Source organism: Pecten maximus, chromosome 3 (genome assembly GCF_902652985.1).
Source record: "Pecten maximus chromosome 3, xPecMax1.1, whole genome shotgun sequence".
NCBI lineage: Eukaryota > Metazoa > Mollusca > Bivalvia > Pectinida > Pectinidae > Pecten > Pecten maximus.
This window is the reverse complement of record NC_047017.1, coordinates 6400086-6420459: the sequence shown is the minus strand read 5'-3', so window position 1 is coordinate 6420459 and position 20374 is coordinate 6400086. Positions and strand designations below refer to the sequence as shown.

The 20374-nt window shown below is 37.0% G+C and overlaps 1 protein-coding gene across 2 annotated transcripts; it reads left to right on the top strand.

The window, feature by feature from the left end:
• The first annotated feature begins 5854 nt into the window (after positions 1 to 5854).
• On the top strand, positions 5855 to 9559 carry LOC117323048. Of its 2 annotated transcripts, none has more exons than XM_033878046.1 (2): positions 5855 to 6077; positions 7147 to 9559. In XM_033878046.1, the coding sequence occupies exon 2, from the start codon at positions 7169 to 7171 to the stop codon at positions 8546 to 8548; it is 1380 nt and encodes a 459-aa protein (XP_033733937.1). In that variant the 5' UTR covers positions 5855 to 6077; positions 7147 to 7168; the 3' UTR covers positions 8549 to 9559. The 2 variants fall into 2 exon arrangements, with proteins under 2 accessions (XP_033733937.1, XP_033733938.1); XM_033878047.1 differs by lacking the exon at positions 5855 to 6077 and adding an exon at positions 6126 to 6391.
• Positions 9560 to 20374: the final 10815 nt, after the last annotated feature.

The following is a 20374-nucleotide window of genomic DNA, read 5'->3' as shown; positions in this document are numbered from 1 at the left end:
TTAATTGTCATTCTCTGTAGTTTAGATTTCGTAATCGTTCATTTCAATAGAGAGTTGACGTGACCTTGTGAGATGTCTTCCGGGTTGATTTCAAAGCCACACTTACCACTGTAGCGTCACCTCATTAAAACAGATCAATCACGACACGGTGGGAAAACTTAATAACCACACACAATATAATACATTCAATCACGTTATTAACAAAAATAAATAATTCAAAAATCCCACTTTGAAAAGGAAAATTTAAATTCTTAGGTAAGAGCCATTTAGGTAATATACCTCGGGGGAGCCTGTCGATGGGGAATCAATATGGACCTATTGATAAGGTAATCAATGGTGATTACAGTCTGATAAAAGGTAAAGGAGATAAGTTTTAATGAATCGTTAAGGCGTACTGTCGGTGAATCGAGCGGCAGGTGGGAGACGGCATACCTGTGGGCGTGGAAATCAGACCTTCATTTGTATATCTGCACTTTTGCTTGCCAAATATAACTTCCTGATAATGCAATCGTGTAAATAAATACGTCAATGGCACGTTTGAATACGGATGGTGTCAGTTGACTTATATAAAATCGATTTCTGAGATTTATATAAAGACACATGCTATCTTTCTGTGACAGTCTTAAGGGTGTATGCTACATTTACATTTTTGCGACATTGATACATCAGGACATGTGTTACCGTTTTGTGACATAGCCTTAAGGGTGTATGCTACATGTACCTTTTAATGACATTGAGAAATAAGCGTTTACGGAATCTCCATTTCAAGAGCGCTCTGCCTTAGCAGTGTCAAGCTTCTTTTTATTGTTGCTTTTTAGTTTAGCTGATTAACTGACCTCAAAAATCATAAAGCTATTTTCATAAAAAAAGGGGAGATAGCTGTTGTAATTTGTACGTTATCACTATCAAGCTGTATACAACAATAAGACCTATAAACATTGTGTAGATATTATTACAACGTCACGTTAAGAATATGGTTAACATCCTCGTAATAAATGTACATGTTTGAATGGCGTAGTGTGGTTTAGTATTGTTTAACGTCCTATCATCAGCTTAGACATTTAAGGACGGTATCCCATGTTTTAGGATTCTGTGGTATGTTTGTGTTCAACTCCTTGTGATATGTATAGCCCAAAACTGATGCCACATTTATAGTGCTACCTCACTGAAACATGCTGCCGAAAATATCAAGCAGGACACCCCATCCGATCTCATTAAACTGGCAACAGGTGAACCAGTTGTCCCTCTACCACAAATGCTAAGCGCTTAGCATTTTTTATAGACTCTGGTATCTCTCGGCCAGGGGCAGAACACAAAGCCTTCACTACAGGGCGAACGCTCAAATAAAGGCCAAAAGTGAGGCAATGTCATGCGAGACGTTAGGAAGAAAGGAGTTTTTAAAGTGGAGAAAAGATGATATCCCAAATTAAGTCGCCTTTTGCAATCATAAAATGGGGGCAGCATGTACAATTCTTGTGCCCTACCTACAGGGGAAGAGACAACCATACAAGAAAATATAGCATAAAAAAAGAGCAGAAAAGACAGCAATCTCTAGTGTTGTAATAACGGTAGCAGATCGAGTTTGAACTTTCCAATGACTCGGACTCCAATGACTCCAAATGACTACAGGGGCCACTTTTAGTTGTTTTCTACAAAATGCAGTGGCATACAGCAGGCGTATTCTTCATCCTGAGTAATTTTCAATGTACATGTAACTTGTTTTAAGTGTTGACGCATCATTAGCGATACTTCACCTGTAATTACACAAGACATGTTGGGATGAGGATTTGTGAAATATTCGTTAAGTAACGCATTTAAAATAGAATCAACTTTGATAAAAGTTTTGTGTTACATCTAAAAAGACCGTCGTCGAAGACTAAAAAACCGAAAACGGATCACTTGGATATATGCTGCATTAGTCATACGGTATGTCAGATCATAAGAGACATACTGATCTGAGGCACAGTAAGTGAACGCCGAAGGAGGGCTCGAATTTCAATTTGTATACAAATACCTCAAAAAGGATTAATTATCCCTTGTAAATATGTATTAATACGAAAGTAATAGAGCTTTTTAAACTCCTATAGACGTGCTATGTCGGAGAGCTTTGCATTATCAAATGGTCATTATAGTAATCTTCGATCTCCTCGTGTTACTCAAGTAATGTGATCGAGTTGTAACATTGAGAGAAAATATATGTTTTGCGGTTTATAAGATTGATAAAGGTCGCTGAAATGTCAGCACTTCAGAATTCAGATATGTTTTAAGTTTTATTAGGTAATATAGACTATTATTGCAAGTCATCACAAATGTCAAAACGTCGGGGCACCCCACAAAAACTGAGACATATTTTAATTTATGGGGTGTAATTAACGAGCAATTAAAATCTATGTGTATTGACAACAAAACGTGGTGTGACACCTTGCCTCACGTGAGATGGGAAGTTGTTTGTGACGACAGTTAGGTTGTCAGTCAACAAAGATACAAACAACAGACATACAGCGAAAGCTATTCCAAATAAAACTTGATTGCTGGTATATTTATTCAGCATCGAATTTCATCATTCAATATTAATCTTAATGGAATTTAAATTCATACGTTTTTAATCTGCTAAAGTCGATCATCCGCATTGCATCCTTTTAAACACGATGTTTTTAATACAAAGAAATCAATATTTTTGTTCGACATGTTTAATAGAAGCATTTTGACGAATAATTTCTTTTTTAATGGATGCAAGATATATTATATTAGTTGGTATTCGAATGCCAGGTTTTATTTTTTTAAGGTAGATTTAATCTCCATTTACATTTTGTTTCCAAATAGTCTACAAAAAGGGTGCAAGTGCGTTTTCAAATAAGAAAATATGCTCAAAATGAAATATGTACAAAGAGGGAACCGGAAACTAATAAGCAAGGGTAAGCCGGAACTGAAAGTCATTATAAGCAAGAGGTAAACTCATCCTTATAACCATCCCAGTAGCGTGTTTCCTCCGCTGGGCTGCGAGCGTAAAAACAGCGAAAGACAAATCAGCCTAAGGTGTTACCTGAAAACGTGGGGGTAAACAGGAAGTCAACACAACGGGCGCTTAACCGGATATCACTTAATAATGGCTTCAACTTAACGAGATTTATCTCTTTGCGTCATAGTGAAATAGGACAGTGAACCAATGCCACAAAGTAATTAACAAGGGACAGAATACCTATGTCCATTAGATGACCAGCCAGCTGTTTATGCAAACATACGTGGCCCGTCGCATGGGTCATTACCTGCCATTATGTTGGATGCATGTTGAGTATTAAGAGAAACTGCTTCGTCATTCATTGCCTCCGGTTCGGTATATAATGCATGTCACGTGATACGTTCTGATGTCAAGGCTTCGTACACATATAGATGTACAGGCCGATGAATATTCATAAAAACCACGCAGCAAACAAGATTCAAATTAAAAAAAAAATAGTTGATAGATTTTTTGTGGTTGTAATCTATATTCGTGTCTGTAAGTTATCTTGTCTGGATAAGGTCACAACGCGGTACTAGCTAACGAGTAATAGGATAGTCCATTAATATTGATAGCACTAGTCAATTATAGCTCGGCGTGTCTAATATTAGAATGTTTCGCGCGAAAACATTCCACAGGTCGCACAAACAATATAAATGTCCATAAAATCAATGTTACTTTTGTTTGTTTGGACGACGAAAGTGGGAGGATGACGAAAAATTTGCGTGTCGGAATACGATATCACAACGTAGCATGTTTTCTCTCTTCACTTGTTTATCCCAGGTAGCGAAAGAATATTGGAATTGATAAGATTTAGTAGTTAGGCCACTTTTGACAGGGTTCTGCTGGGATAGGAAAATTAATGGCATGGCCAAATATTTTACTGTCCAATTCCATTATCACACTGTGAGGTGTAGCGGTTGTTCTTGAAGGAGAAAGCGTTCTTGGTAAACCAGATTTAAACATTTAAATCCATTGAGAAAACACTAATAAGTCGAAAACATTTTCCATAATCTAACATATGTTGTGTTGTCAAAATCAATTTCTATTTCAAACAAAGGTCCTTTTAAGTTTTCTATGTTTTATTTGTCAAGCCTTAACATTTGATTTGGTGAATGCTTATAGCGACCCTTTCCTACAGGTTTTTGTCTTCGTTAGCCCTATCTCTTAGGCGTTTGTGGGTCAGTCCTTCGTTACAGTGTGATCCCCAGCATAGGCTGACAAAGCTTAAGTTTTATGAAATTCAACACAATATTGAAGGCGAAACTGAATGAATAAACTATGATTACTGATGGAAGGTGATGTGTCACTTTGGTACCTTCTCGCTTCTTTTCATGTTTTCCCAATATCCGAGCTTATCCGACCTTTTCTTTTGTGCATTGTAGATAAACTCCATGGTATACAAGTATGCCACAGGGATACTAATGATTTTATAATCAACAATAGATCTGTTTCCTCTTGAACAATAAAGGATGATGAATAGCACCAAACACTGTAGATACATCTATTTAAGTGGCATTAAGGTAAGCGAATTGTCGGTTGTCTTAGAGAATCTGTATATGTTTCAACGTGACAATTTTCAAGATATTTGGAGAGTTCCATGAATCTGCTTTGGTGGCGACTTGTCTGATTATAACTTAGATGGAAAGTCAACTTGTTAAAGAAAATGCAGCAAAATGCCTCCCCCCCCCCCATTGAATTCAGCCAAGGACATTCATATCCGGGTTTAAAGACATCCGGAATAGGTAAATCCAACTGTTTAACAAGGTTTAAGATATTTCTTTTATTTTCATTGGAGTATCAAAACCAATCCAGATACATACAATGGTATCGATCTGTTCTAAATCGATCGATCACACTCTTTCTCATTAAAGAGTACTTTTGACCGATGTGTACTGTGGCCCGACCGGAAGTGCGTCATCACCAGTCGCCGTAGCGGGGTACAGGAGATTCATTTGGTTTATATTGGTAATAAACCGGACAGGTAAACGTATTGTTTACGTCGTTGCAGGAGGTACATGACTTGATGTATATCTTTTCCTTTAGTTATATGTATATATAGATATTCAAAAGTAAACATAAAAACACATCTGTCACAGCATTCAGCGAGACCACTCTTGTCCCCTACGTGGAAGCATATCTTTGTTCCATTGTTACAAAATAAGTGAATTATGCAGAAAGGCATTTGTCCTCTACTCCCTTTGCCAGCTTTACCTCACGTTTGTGCGCTTATGTAATATGAGTTGACTTTTTCCGTGGAAGCAAAATAAAGATGAGAACACTTGGCAGTATTAATAGTTTAATGGGAATATTGTATTTGTGACAATTTATTTACAATGGTACACATTCAAAACCATATATATATTTATGTGTCAGTAAAACGCAGCAGTTGGTATAAGTAACACCAAGTTTGACCTTTGACCTTTAGAAATGATTCCACCACAAGTGATAAATGGCGCTATTGACTCAAAGAAGTTAAATGGAACTTCAGTGTCCAGGAGTGCCGTATCACGTGGTCAGATACGTCCCTCATTCACTTTCGGTTTAAGTCGTGTTCCAGGGATATAAAAGAAAACTATTATTTTCAGATTCTCATATAGCCGACCTTTTTTTCACTTGGTTAAATTCACAAACATTGAAGAGTGCCGACGTAAACATTTTTTGCATTCAAATCGAAGTTTTGGGCGTGTCTGAAGTGTCAGATTGGACCTGGAGATAGGAATAAAGATTTGATGGTTCTTTCATTTTGAGTTCAGTATTTGTATTAAAGTTCTGATAGTGGACACAGGTAAGCGATATGGACAGGTAAACTTACCTTTGCTATGTACAGATATATGTTTAGAGGTATATACATACCTGAAATACACAGGTGCTCTGTGGTAACTGTGCATGTATACAAACACACATATATATAGACGTACAGTCACAGGTAAACTTAGGTGTATCTGAATACCCAGATACACAGGTAACGTAAGGCCTTACCGCTCTCTCTCATCACAACAAGTCGACGACTCCCTCACATACGGACGTACCTTCATGGAAGACGGAGCTATCTATCTATAACATGGCGGCAACGAAGGTGATTTTAAATAATTATTTGTACATTTCTGCTAACGCATATTCGTTGTATATAGTTTGAGCTGAGAGTCGCAGTCAGTGGTGAACATAGATTTCTGATCGATCATCGCCAACTGACCAAGTCTGGCTTTGAAGTTGAGCGCTCAGTCATCAGCGAGAAGGCAGCCTAGCGTGTATCATTGAAGAAGTGTAGGAATGGACGGGTAGTAACTACCCGTAGCTTCCAATATACTTCTTAAGAGTGTTGATATATATGTTTTACTTGATGACAAATGTGATTTATATATTAATATTTGGACGTACTGTATTCGACCGGTGAGTTAATTGTATTTACGTTATGTTTATCGATATGTTTAGGTATCATTATGTTCTATAAATGCTTACTATTGAAATATCGTTCACTATTTAACAGTGTTTATAGAATTAAATATTAAAATTACGAAATCTTCAAGAAATACTTGAAGAATTAGTTGTAATCGATAATAGTCAACCCATTGTATCTTTTTACTTTGGCCTAGCTTTCATACACGTGTGCATTGTAATGGTGACTCTATAATGCTAAACAAATTTAGATTATTGAAGTGCGGTATTTTTGGTTACCGACTTAGGTTTCAAACTGTCACAATAACCCGATTATAAAATACTTTGTTGGAGATCAGTGACAAAAATTCTTTTTGAATCTAATAAGAAACAAGATACCTAGAACATACGATAGGCAAGATTGGAGGTTTTCAAGTTTTGGCTTCGCGTCTTAATATTTCGGTTCATCATTGTTACTGTTTAAAGAATTAACTTCGTGCTATAAGTATCAAATGTTTGATACAGGCTGTTAATTTTATCGTCCTTGTTTAAAAATCTGGCGCGGAAATTCCTTAAACTGGACTAGAATCCGATACAAACGGTGTATTCATATACATATACATTATATACCTGACAGATCACTGACTCGTAGCGAACTTGGTGTATTTACTAGATCTTAAAATATTCTATATAGATTGATTGGCGCTAACGTCACTGGAGTCGTTTAGTCTATTATCAATATCATCGAACTATATTTTTCTTTATTTTAGGAATTTGAAATGTGTATAGACAATGGCCGAATCTCCAAACAGTGATAGAAGTCACAGCCACGCAACAACTGACAATAAAGGCAGTCCGGCAACATCAATTCACGGCGACGTTTTGTCCCGGATTAACGAAAGTTTTCACGAATCAAAAGCAAACCAGATCTTCCGACTTCTACAAGATCAGGAAAAGCTTAGCAAAGTATTTACACCAAAACCTGTTCGAGGAAAACCAGCACACAAGGAAGAAGACGACGACAGTGACGATAGTCTGAGTGAAGATTCTTTAAAGGAGACGGAAAAACGACTTTCAGTTCGGTTATCGTTACACAGACAAAAAGGTGGTAGGTCGAAGTCTTCTATGGGATTTTATCATAATGGTGATGATATAAGTTCTGACGACGACAACGAGAAAACAAACGAAATGGCAGAACAGGAAAGGCAGATAAATACGAGGATAAACAGGCCTAAATCTAGCTATGTAAGAAGATCTACGATGTGTCAGAGTTTTGGTGACAGTGACGATGAATCGCGTCCTCAGGTTCGCCCTAAATCACGTTGTGGGGTTCGAAGCGGTGATCCGCGGAGCCGTCGAATGGTTCTTAAAGAAACCAGTTACAATCACCAACAGGAAACTCCCACGAGGGAGTCGTTGGATGCGGATCTCGGCAAAGATTCTGCGGACGGAACACGGAATTACGATAAATACGCAAATACACGATATGCGCCAACGACTGGTTTGATAAGGCAGCGGTCAAGGATCAGAGGATTTTGTGATACCAGCATGGCGACCGATATGTCTGTGTCCTCTTCAAATACCGACTCTGCTAATAACTGTCAAATACAGGAACAGACGACAGTTCTTTCTATAGACCCCCAAGACTCAGCACGAGAGTCTTCTCCTATACAAAAACACCGAAGGCAACAACTGAAATCCGCGCGGTCGAATAGACCGACGTCTGAAAACGTGTTCTTAGTACGACAACGGACGGAATCACGTCTTTTAAGGGGTTCCCATACGACAACGTCGAGGCCCAAATCTGATAAAACTTTACTGAATGCCTCAGGGAATGCCAAATCACTCTTGTCTATTGACATGAGTCCAAACCAGGGTCCAACGCCCTCAAAGACATATCAGACACAGCAGGCCCCTATAAACACACTTACGCAACAACAAAGGGTTCAACGGGACAGCTACGACCGGAAACCGCAATCGAGACCGGTCTCCCGTAGGAGTTCTATCCGAGCAGAAGGGTCGGGGCCCGTTCGGGGTACCACCAAAAACATGTCTGTGTATGGGGGCAGGGCACAGGCCATCGGACTAATGAAACTTCCCCCTCTAGATCCGGCCGTGAGTCAGCGAGCCGAACGTTCGCTAGTCATCCCTACAGGAGAAACATGTGCTTAGGTAATCATAGACACTGCCACGTACTTCCTTACCAAAATGTGCACAAAGTACTTCCGGTTCCAAATTACGGGAAAGATTGCAGAAAGGAAATCTTAAGGGAAGTTTAGGAACGGACTACCATATTTTTCTGGCTTGAGGTATAAATTCAGTGTTGTGCCATGCACAGTACTTTCAGGTTGGACAATACATATGGGGACTCCTTAGTTCTTAAGAAAGCACCCCGAAAATACAGGAAGATTACTTTTTATTTATTTCCATGCATGGAACAGTCATATATATGCCTTGTAATATTTTCAGAACATTTTCAAAATGTCTCTCTCATAACATTTGTCTTCGGGAACTTCAATTCTTAAAGCACATTTATGGATTGAAAATCTATTGAAGATATTATCAATTCCTATGACGTTCGATGACATGAAATGCTTGATTTCAACTCTTTCAGTCTGTATAGCGGAATATGTATAAACAAATCATATCTGGTTCCGGTGTGCAATTACCATTGACTGGCGGAAATCATGTGATCATTACCGGAAGTGACAGTGGAATCGCGAATGTTTCACTTGCCCAAATAAGAGTGACTGATGGATTTATAATGAACCGATGATTAATAAGGGCAGGTACGTTGAATGACGCATTTCCGTTCATTCAATCATGAATATTTAATGCAATATTGGAAGAAAATGTTTTAGCTTATTGGTCTGTCATTGGAAAGAGAAAAGATAACTAATTACTTATTCAAAACCAAATATAACATCAATGATTACGTTGTTTATCTATTCTCGCTTCCCATAGCCATTCCTTACCCAAGGTAAATCGTCGACTGTTCTGAAAACAAACCGGCAACTTCGTTTCAATTGATATAGCTAGCTTCTAAAAACAGCAAGCGATATTGGCCGTTTACAACAGATTGTCAGACAAATATAATTCTTTGCTTTCAATTTCAATGTTATGATTGAAATTTAAGTACTTGTTTCAAACCATATTTCTTGATTAAACACTTTAAGAAATGTTCGATGAAGTTGTTTCTTTTTACTGCAGTGTAGTCACAAGTGGTTATCTCGTGTATCCAGGCAACGTAATCACTTTGGCCCTAACGTGACCAATTCCTTTCAGCCTGTGATTAATTTGTCAATTCAAACGTGATTTATACAGAAGCTATCGATTTAATTTCTTATCTACACGACCAAAGTCCTGCATTTAACAAGAGTGTGTCATAACAGGGGTCGCAGAAAAGGGAAAATAGACATCACTACACAAAATAAATGGATACGTTAAAGAGGAAATGAATTATACATATTTTAACTTGTATAAAATATCTTTGCGGTTCCTAATCGTATTGACTTTACATATGTTTTGTGATCGACTGTGTATATATTTGTACTGGGGGCCCTTTAACGTGTTATCTCGGGATATATCATATAACTTCTGGCCCATCTGTTTGTAATGGCGGTCTCCTTGATCACAAGCTCCTGTTTACATACATACGCAATCAGAATAAACATAAATTATTTATATATGTTTGTATTTGTCGTCTTGTTAGCATTGCAAATATATATAATTATACGCTCTACTTCAAATTTAAACTCCCGTTAGATAATACGAGCGTGTCACGTGCACTGAATTAAATTTTCACTTTCACGCCCTTAATTGCATTTTATGATAATATTGCACATTGAATACTAATATGAACGATTTAGCATAAACGAGATGTACCAGATACTGATGACATTAACTTGAACCCCAATCAACGTTTATTTAGAAACATCACCCTCCAGGAACTTTCAATGGAACAGTAATTCTTTGCCATTTACTGCAACTAAAGCAATGCTAAGAGAACGTGGCGAATGATTCTTTCTTAGTGTTTTTGTTTTGGTATGCACTATTGTTCAGATATTTTAACATTCACCCTGGCTAAAGTTTAACGTGACGTGCATAGGCACTTGAGACATTCGTACGGACGAGAGAATTTGACACCAAAAGACTCCAAAGGCTATAGCGTCATTGACCATATGGTACACGGAGAATGGTACATGGAAAGGGGCTAAATATACATTTTCCGGAATAAGGGTATTTGAAAATTTGACTTGAACCTTGACTGGCATCATTGACCTCAGATACAATAGGTCTTGAGCGAATTAGATTGGCGCCTTTGATGCAAGAAACGCCAATTGCCTAAGTGAATTACTAACATTGTCAGTTATCACCGGATTGGTGATTGGTGATTGGATTATTTGTATTGAAAAACAAGCAGATTCATACTTCTACACTCTATACCTGTAAGCATGTTTCCTGCTGATACATGGCTGCAATTAAACTCTCGAACCAGACGTCATACCTAACTCTTCGTTTACACAAATAAAACATTGGTGTAAGAAGTCCATGAAATTTATACCAGAAACCATTAATAATTAAAACACCAGACCTGTAAAAAAGCAATCTTTTAAACGCATGTTATATGAATGTCGTATTAATGGTTTAAATAAGAATGTGTTACGGCATGTAATCTGTTTCTACATCTGCCTGCCGGGGGTCTTAAGAAAATATAGCTTTAAACTTTTACGTGGTAGGTTGTTTACGAGTCTCTATGGTTTCCGCTTTATCTGTATCCTCAATATCATGACGCGAAATGCATCTTTATTCCTCCCGATTGGGCTTTTAAATTGTACTTGTATATGTATATGTTTTTCAAACGCAACGAGATTGATCGTGTTGCATTTAAATACTACTTTTGGTCTTCAGTTCAGCGAGGATCAAGGAGTCAAACTGGACGAGAGATATGTATCTGTTAACTTTTTTGGCGACTGATACGAAAGCAACTTGACCGTTATTGTATCATAGCTACGGGGATATACACAACCCGCACGTAATACAGACTTTCTGCTTTTCCACTTGACATATGGTCTGACGAAATGTCGTGAATAAATTATGTAGAAAAGCACATTTACTTTTTTATGACACTTTCTGACAATCAATAGCTTGTTATCGTATGCATAATGAATCGACTACCGGTCTCGTCAGCCACCCGCTACGGTGTGGCTCTGCGCGTGGCAAACAGGGAGATATGTCACCCAACCGTTACGGTGTGGTTCTGCGCGTGACAAACAGGAAGATATGTCACCCAACCGTTACGGTGTAGTTCTGCGCGTGACAAACAGGAAGATATGTCACCCAACCGTTACGGTGTGGCTCTGCGCGTGACAAACAGGAAGATATGTCACCAATCTGTTACGCTGTGGTTCTGCGCGTCACAAACAGGGAGATATGTCACACACCCGTAATTTTTAATTCAAATTGGAATCGAAAAAGAAACATTCAATTACAAAATAGTTACACGGTTAAAAATAATGTAGCGTTTATCACATTGTCAACAAAAAATATCTTTCGCATTTAATTTAAAACCAAACACGCTCTATTTTTATTGTTACACAATTACATAGAGTATTTTCATCGTCACGTATCATCCGAGATTCTTATAAATTAAAGGAATTCTTTGAGAATTCAAAGTACAATGTCACCTAATGTTTCATTATGAAGTCATCTGATGAATTTCTGATTGAAAACCTCAGCTATTGGTTTGGTGCAGCAACCTTTGGGTATGCGATTCTGTTGTGTCCAAGTGTCGTGAATATGACTAAACTAAATGTAAATGTACTCATTCAAGGTTCAAGTAAAACTTCCAAAAATGCAACTGGGATATTGAACGGATCTCATTTAAAACTCGAACGACTTTTTGTTTTGTTTTTCTTTTGTTTTTTGTCTGTTTGTTTTTATTTTTTTTTTATTTTTTTTTGTGGGCATGTGTGAGTGTGTGTGTGAGTGTGTATGTGTTTGTATGATATTTAAACTCAGCAGATGTCAAATGTATATCAAACAGACAACATTTTCCTTTTCACAGTTACCCCGTTAAATAGACAAAAAACCTACATGTACACATAGCTAGAACCAAAATGACACACGCATGCTCATAATGTCAGTCGAAGCAACTCAGTGCATTTTACTATATCGTAAATCAAGATCTTAAAAAAACCAGTTGGTCGTGGCGTATTATTCTGCTAAGTTGGCTAGCAGTATACATTCTATACAAATCCCGAACATCAAAGGCAATCGTCCCATGTCTCTTATTTACCTACAACACTCAGGCCGAACGATTAGCGGAAAATTATTTTAAAGCTAATTCTATAATTATAATATTTTCGAAATTATCTCGTAAAAATGGTATAACTTTTTTCACGTGTGGCTCTGATTAACAGGTGCTGATTACAGGTTGTGCCACGAAGAGGTGATAGAAATAACAGCTTTGTTATTTTGTAATGTTACAGAAAGCACTTGAGCTGTATATACTTGGTCATGGAGCCATTCTAACTTGGCGTAATCTGCCATAAAAGAACGATGTCCGCGGTAGCGGTAGAGTTTACAGGCGTGTGGGACGCTTCTAATCAGTTAAACAGATTCAAAGTTGGTAACTAATGATATTCTCTGGCCATCCGTTCAGTGGTACATTTGACGAAGAAGATATCTTATTAAAAGAATATTATCAAATACTTGATCATAAAGGGAAAATGACATTGTATAGGCCAACGGGTCTGACAAGCATGTTGTGCTCGTGACTGCTCGTATTAACAAGGTGTATTACAAATTTCGTGTTATATTTCGAAGCATCAGTATACTTATTAGTTCAAACTTTTTCATTTAAAGACAATACATATTCAGCCACGTTTTATTAAAACTGGAAACGGAATCAGGTATGAAACGGTTTTTTATTTAAAAAAATCTATAACCATGACATATGACTTTAATTCATAAATAATTTAAGTGTTAGAATAGAAGGCTTTTCAATACTAACGTTCCATTTATTGTGATTCACACTCCATGGAAATTTATTCTAACTATGTTCGTTGTCGGCTACATTCATACTGCTGTATACGCCATTAAAATAACGAACAGTCTTTATACAGTCTTTCTTCAGTTCTGTAAACCGAACCCTCCTTAAACCGGTCAAGTGTTCATCTCCAATTCATGTGTCCACCGCCCAAATTGTTGAACCGAACCCTCCTTAAACCGGTCAAGTGTGTCTCTCCCATTCATGTGTCCACCGCACAAATTGTTGAACTGAACCCTTCTTAAACCGGTCAAGTGTCATGTGTCCACCGCACAAATTGTTGAACTGAACCCTCCTTAAACCGGTCAAGTGTCATGTGTCCAACGCACAAATTGTTGAACTGAACCCTCCTTAAACCGGTCAAGTGTCATGTGTCCAACGCACAAATTGTTGAACTGAACCCTCCTTTAACCGGTCAAGTGTCATGTGTCCAACGCACAAATTGTTGAACTGAACCCTCCTTAAACCGGTCAAGTGTCATGTGTCCACCGCACAAATTGTTGAACTGAACCCTCCTTAAACCGGTCAAGTGTCATGTGTCCAACGCACAAATTGTTGAACTGAACCCTCCTTAAACCGGTCAAGTGTCATGTGTCCAACGCACAAATTGTTGAACTGAACCCTCCTTTAACCGGTCAAGTGTCATGTGTCCAACGCACAAATTGTTGAACTGAACCCTTCTTTAACCGGTCAAGTGTTTCTCTCCAATGTATGTTTCCATCTTAAAAAGTGTTGAAAATAAATGTTCCGAAATCCAACTTGTAAGGGAGATAATTCTCACACAAAGCCACGACTACCAGTCGTATATGATGAGCTTTAAATTGTGACATAACACCTTAAGTAATGTAAGTTACATGTACTTTATTTTGATATATACGTCCATTTACTGTGATAAGGATATTAAAAATTGGGTTTATGAGGCAGTAAAACGTATATTTGTGATTGTATCATTAGAATATACGGAAGCGACTATAAATAATTCTCAATCTAATCCACATTAGCCAAAATCTCTTTGTAAAAGGAAATGTTCATTATGTATTTTTATCAATCTTGAACATGCAGTCATTTGTTAGTGGCGCCAATTAAACTTGTTCAGTTTTTATTTCAACGAGTCAATCTAGATATAAAGATGACTGCGTGAGATATCATCAAATTTATGCATCACCCTTACAGAAGTTTAAAATATCGTACATTTATTACATTTAAAATTTAATATTAATCGAAGAAAAATGACAATTTATTGCACTCAAAGCAGTTTTTAATTTATGATTTAAAATGCAACCACATAAAGTACAACTGGCGATAAAAATCAGGTTTTGCAAGTTTTCGCAGATATTATTTGTTTTTTCTTTTTTCTTTTTCATGTCTTAACCTGAAAATCTTTAATTATTAATTAAAACCAGAACCAATGAATCTAATAAAGGCCTATCGGCGGGTGTGTGTGAATCAGTGCGTAGTCACATGATAAATTTGCTTCAAACCAACACCTTTTAATAACCCAAGTAGTTGTTCAGATAAGTTAAATCAAATTTTGAAATTTCTTTTTATACCAGGTTTAAGCTGAATTTGATAACTTACGGGGTACATTGATTGAATTTTTAAAACTCTAACTTTTTCCTATACATGTATGTTAAAACAAAATGTTTAAGTTTTCAAATCAAGAAAAAATAAAACTAAAATCAAGGTGCGATTTGCATTTTGATTTTTGGTGCTTTTTCATTTAATTCAGTTTCATATACATCAAAATGAAAGAGTAAGATACGATAAATGGTACGTAAAGATGTTTTGGAAAGTTGGAAAGTTAGAAATTAGCCTCCTAAAAAAGAGAAAATGCTTCTAAAATATATACACAGCTAAGTCAACTCTGTATCAAATATATAAAAAGTAATATGCTAGATATACATTTCTTTGTTGGACGGAAAATAATAGGTCAGTATTCATTCGGAACATTTTGGCCTTTAACGGAAGGTACTGTAATCGGGACAAGGTGTTCCTAATGTATGTTTCCCACTATACGATTGTCCGAGGCGATAGGGGTTCTATTGAAAGGCGACCAATGTGGGTATTGTTAAGAATTATTGTTAAAGATCCCTCAAAGTAAAACTAGTCGATATGCTGAACCATAATACTTTAAATAATGTCTTTCTTTGATATCATATCTCCAGATGACTAAGGACACACATAAAGAATAATTTATTTACAAAAAAATAATAATTTCCTATAATTCAAGTAGTGTCAGATATAGATGTTTTAAACCACGGGCGTCTGTATTATATGTACATATATATGGTATAAATGTAGGCCTAGCAGGTAAATAAACAAAAGACTCACACTATGGTTTTACATATATATTTAAAGATAAATTACATGTACAAATATTATTCTAAAATACCCTATGGCCATTACGGTCAATACTGTCAATCACATAACAATACTGAATAAGTGACCATGTTTTGTTTTTCCTGACGACCTGCGATCGCCGGCCTAGTTTCAAACATGATCTGTGTAAACTCCTTGGTCTTTGTGTGTGCATTACGGAACCAAAATGTTTATGTTAGAAATTTAGGTGGACATAACGCCAGAACGGACGATATAGATATTTGACCGACAATACAGGTCATTTTAGATGTATTGCAACCAATACTCGGCTAGGCTAACTTAATTAGCCAGTGATCATGAGGCCGAAACTCTCTGGCCACAGTCCAGTATTGACATATAGCAAGGCTTGTTTTTCGTGTACCTGGCGAAAGTATACATACATATCTCAACAGGTTTTATCAAACGTCCATGGCTATATCTGTAGACACAGCTTGACTTTGTCAGAGGTAAGGTAATAATCATAAAAACAAACTCGTTTGACGTCATGAAAATTAATTTAGTTTAGATTCACAACATACGGTGACGTCTTCGATATATATTGCAAGCATGCTTTGGCTTCACAACAACGACGACGACGGCGGCGATGACAACAACGAAAACAACAACGACGATGATGACGACGACGACAACAACAGCAACAACGATGACGGCGACGACAACAACAACAACGCCGCCGGCGGCACCAGCAGCATCGACGACAGCGACAATATTAACAACAACAACAACAACAACAACAACAACAACAACAACAAAAACAACAACAAACAAACAAACATGATATTTAAATGTTATTAATGGGTATTTCACTATTTATTATTGATTAAATAACTACATTCAGTATTTCCAAACTAATTTGAATGTGGTACATTGTAAAATTAGTACAAATCATAATTGTATATGGTATACCATCAAGTATACATATATATATATATATAGCCTGTCCAAAGTGCTAAACTATAGCAAGTTTCTGGGTCGAGTACTGGTCAAAACCACTGATTGTCATTCTGGCTGCGTTGGTGTCATAAACACATTTTAAAATAATTTCCGTTTCGAGAAAGAGGCTATGTAGCCAATCATATTTAAGTACATGTAAACACAAATCGCCGATCGCCTTACAAATGTTTAACAAATACAACACCCTTACAGTAGACAGCTCCACACAAACATGCATTAGAAAGTCAAATACTGTCTCGGAAAGCATGCCTTGAGATCCCGGCGGTCTCAGATACAATGATGACCCCTCCTAAACAAACAACATTGGCTTAAAGGACTCGTACTAAATATAGACATATTTTGTATTGCTGTACAAAACAGGCTATATTATTTTGATGGACAAATTGTAGTAAACTTTTAACATAAAAATTAAAGGGAACTACTACCTTATATATGATTAATGTTTGTACAGGGTCGGTATCCGACTATACACCGGTTGAAGGAAGTGACGTAGCCGGTGAGGCATGAATACACGTCCCCGTGTTGACAGACATCGTCATTGGAACCCTGACACCATATTTGTAATGAACTCCAAAGGAATGTTAATGAGGCATGCTTGACGAGGTTTTGAGTTAAATGGTAAACGAACACGTTGTCTTCGTCATCGAACCATTAGAGAAGAATAGCGACGATATAATACTGTTCTATTGTATTTGAGTTCGAGTTGGCATCGCTTTATCATGGGAACTGGTTACCTGTTGTACCATATATAGATACAACAATGAAAATGGTACAAGAATATACACTAATACACACCTACATTATCGTAACGATATATGTATTGATCTTTCTATTTAAACACATTAACCGTTGTCTAATAGTTGTGTTCGTCTTTTAGAACGATTTTGTTTTTCAAGTGGGCCAACCAAGGACAAAAAAAGAAAAGAAAATAATACAAAGCTGGCCTTCATGACCCATTTTAATGTTTTATTTTTGCATTGTTAAAATGCCACTTCCTGTTTGAAGAAATTAAGTATTAAAGAGAAAGAGAAAAAATAACTCACTATTAAATAACATCGTGAATATAATTAATTTATAGATGTGAAAAATTCATACATATTGCAATATTTACCATTGTATGGCACTGCCACTATATAACCCTACCAATTCAGTTGCGAGTTCACCAGCTTATGAACTGCCAACTGAAATTTGAATTTGAAAATTTCAAAAAAAAAAAAAAAAAAATCGCACGACAAATAAAAAATCGCAGATGGTAAATATAAGCATTGAACGGCTTTCAGTTGGCATTCATAGTCAATATGAATGCCAACTGAAAGCCGTTCAATGCTTAAATATATCCCGAATCCTTTTACTCGATGATTTGGGAATAAGGCAAGTTGTGCGTAAACGCGCGGACGTATAGGCCTACATGTTGAGGGGGCCGACACTTTATCACTAGTCCTCCACCTCTGGGTTGCGAGTTCGAAACCTACGTGGGGCAGTTGCCAAGTACTGATCGTAGGCCGGTGTTTTTTTCTCCGGGTACTCCGGCTTTCCTCCACCTCCAAAACCTGGCACGTCCTTAAATGTTTGGTTTGGTTTGGTTATTTTGTTTAACGTCCTATTAACAGCTAAGGTCATTTAAGGACGGCCTCCCGTGCGTGCGACATGCATGCGTGTGGTGAATGCGTATGTGTGTTTTGGGAGGCTGCGGTATGTTCGTGTTAAGTCTCCTTGTGATAGGCCGGAACTTTTGCCGATTTAAAGTGACCCTGGCTGTTAAAAGGACGTTATACAAAATAAACCAAACCTACATGTTGAATTAGGTCATCTAACGTCATAATACGGTCAGAAGCGCACCACTGGACACGTGGACGTTTGTCTGTAATTAGGTCAGATAGCGTCCGTGGACGAGCGGACATACACGTTTGTAATAAGGTCAGATGACCTGAACATTAGTGTATGAAGGTATAAATTAGTGTTCAATAAGTACAATCGTTACAGCTAAGGTCTGTGCCATATCCCTGTAGGTAGACATTGTTGAGTATGGTCCAAATCATTGCGATGCATATCATAATTACATTTATGCAGTATCGGGAAACTTCTGGACATGAAACGCAGAAATATGGACAGATTGCCAGATCGTCGATTTATCTATGTCACATGCTATATATACCTATATGCAGATTTATATCTGAACTCGTGCCACGTGGCGCACAGTTAACGACACATGGCAGATACGTCACATGTCTTATCTAATGGAACAATTCCGAAGATTGCCCGAGTTTCTACGAGAAATGGCTAAATAGGGATATACAGAGGTATAATACTCCAACCTCCATTTTGTTTGTGTTCCAATAAACAATTAATCAGGAAAGTAGAAATCTAGCACAACGTTTGTGCTCAGCTAGTGATGGACCTAGAAAACAATGTTATCTACTGGGCGATCCATCGGAGGCGACTAATGTGTCAATCCTCCTGCAGAACCCGGGATTATTTTGTGTACTGTACACGGAAACGACACATCGGCACCCAATGAAACATCCTTTTTGGGTTTTTATTTTCTTCTTTACTTTCATTATCATTTTTTACTTTTAAGTTCCGATTGTCTTGCTCGGCAATGTCTCCTTTTTATTTGAAATATTGAGTATGAGGTAGACTTAGCAGACGTATGGTTTGGCTAGCTAGATTTTCTGACTCGCAGTTTTTTTTTACATCTCTTTATGTAAGGATATTATTTTTTTATTCAAAGATTTTTATAAGCATTAATGGATATCAGGATATACTCTTAGATAAGGAACTTTCTTTAAATTATTACTATACTTTACCATGGATAATTTTACTTAAAAAATTTAAGTTAAAGAATATTGATAAAACTTGGTCCTCAAACTGTTAACCCTTGTTTACCCTTGTTTACCCTTGTTTACCATACGGATTGAAACTCGTCTCCTCTTTTGTTTTCTTTGCCGCTTTGCATTGCTCCCTGTGAAACCATTGTGATGATGTTTATTGTATTTCCCAGTTGATTGCATTTACGTAAAAAAAACTGCAAAAAATACATAAAAATTAAAAAATAAATAAAAAAATGAATGGACATTGTTAACTGGATTGAAGCTGCTAATAAACACTAATATAAAAATTTTGTATATAATTCTGATTCCATTGATTTTGTGTGACACCTAGCTTTAAAGGTTAAAATAGCTGCGCGCCAGCAGGAGTGTTGCTAGGGACGCTTCTCTAACAAACTTTGGTTGCTAACGTGAAAAATAAGTGATCAAATATCTCATCAATTTTGACACGAAACATAATGAAAATTCTAACTGTTAATCAAATACCGGTTACACGGCCAGACGGGTCTGGTTACTGCGCATCCTACAGACCGCGACGTAGAAATTCAGTATTGACGCATGTGACAATCATGGGATTTTTTTTTTGTGTGCGAGTAAATGTGTTACCATTCTTCTAAAACGAACAATTCACTAGCATTAAAATACTTAAAAGGGTAAGAACACTAAATAAATATTGTGAATATGTTGGGTTTTTTTTTATTATTTTTTTTTTTTAAATAAAACACGAAGCCAGTTGGCCTTAACGGTCATCTAACACAAAGTACTGAATTAGCAGTATTGATAGTA

Coding starts and splice junctions, on each gene's coding strand:
- LOC117323048 (XM_033878046.1), top strand. CDS start 7,169: ATGGCCGAATCTCCAAACAGTGATAGAAGTCACAGCCACGCAACAACT.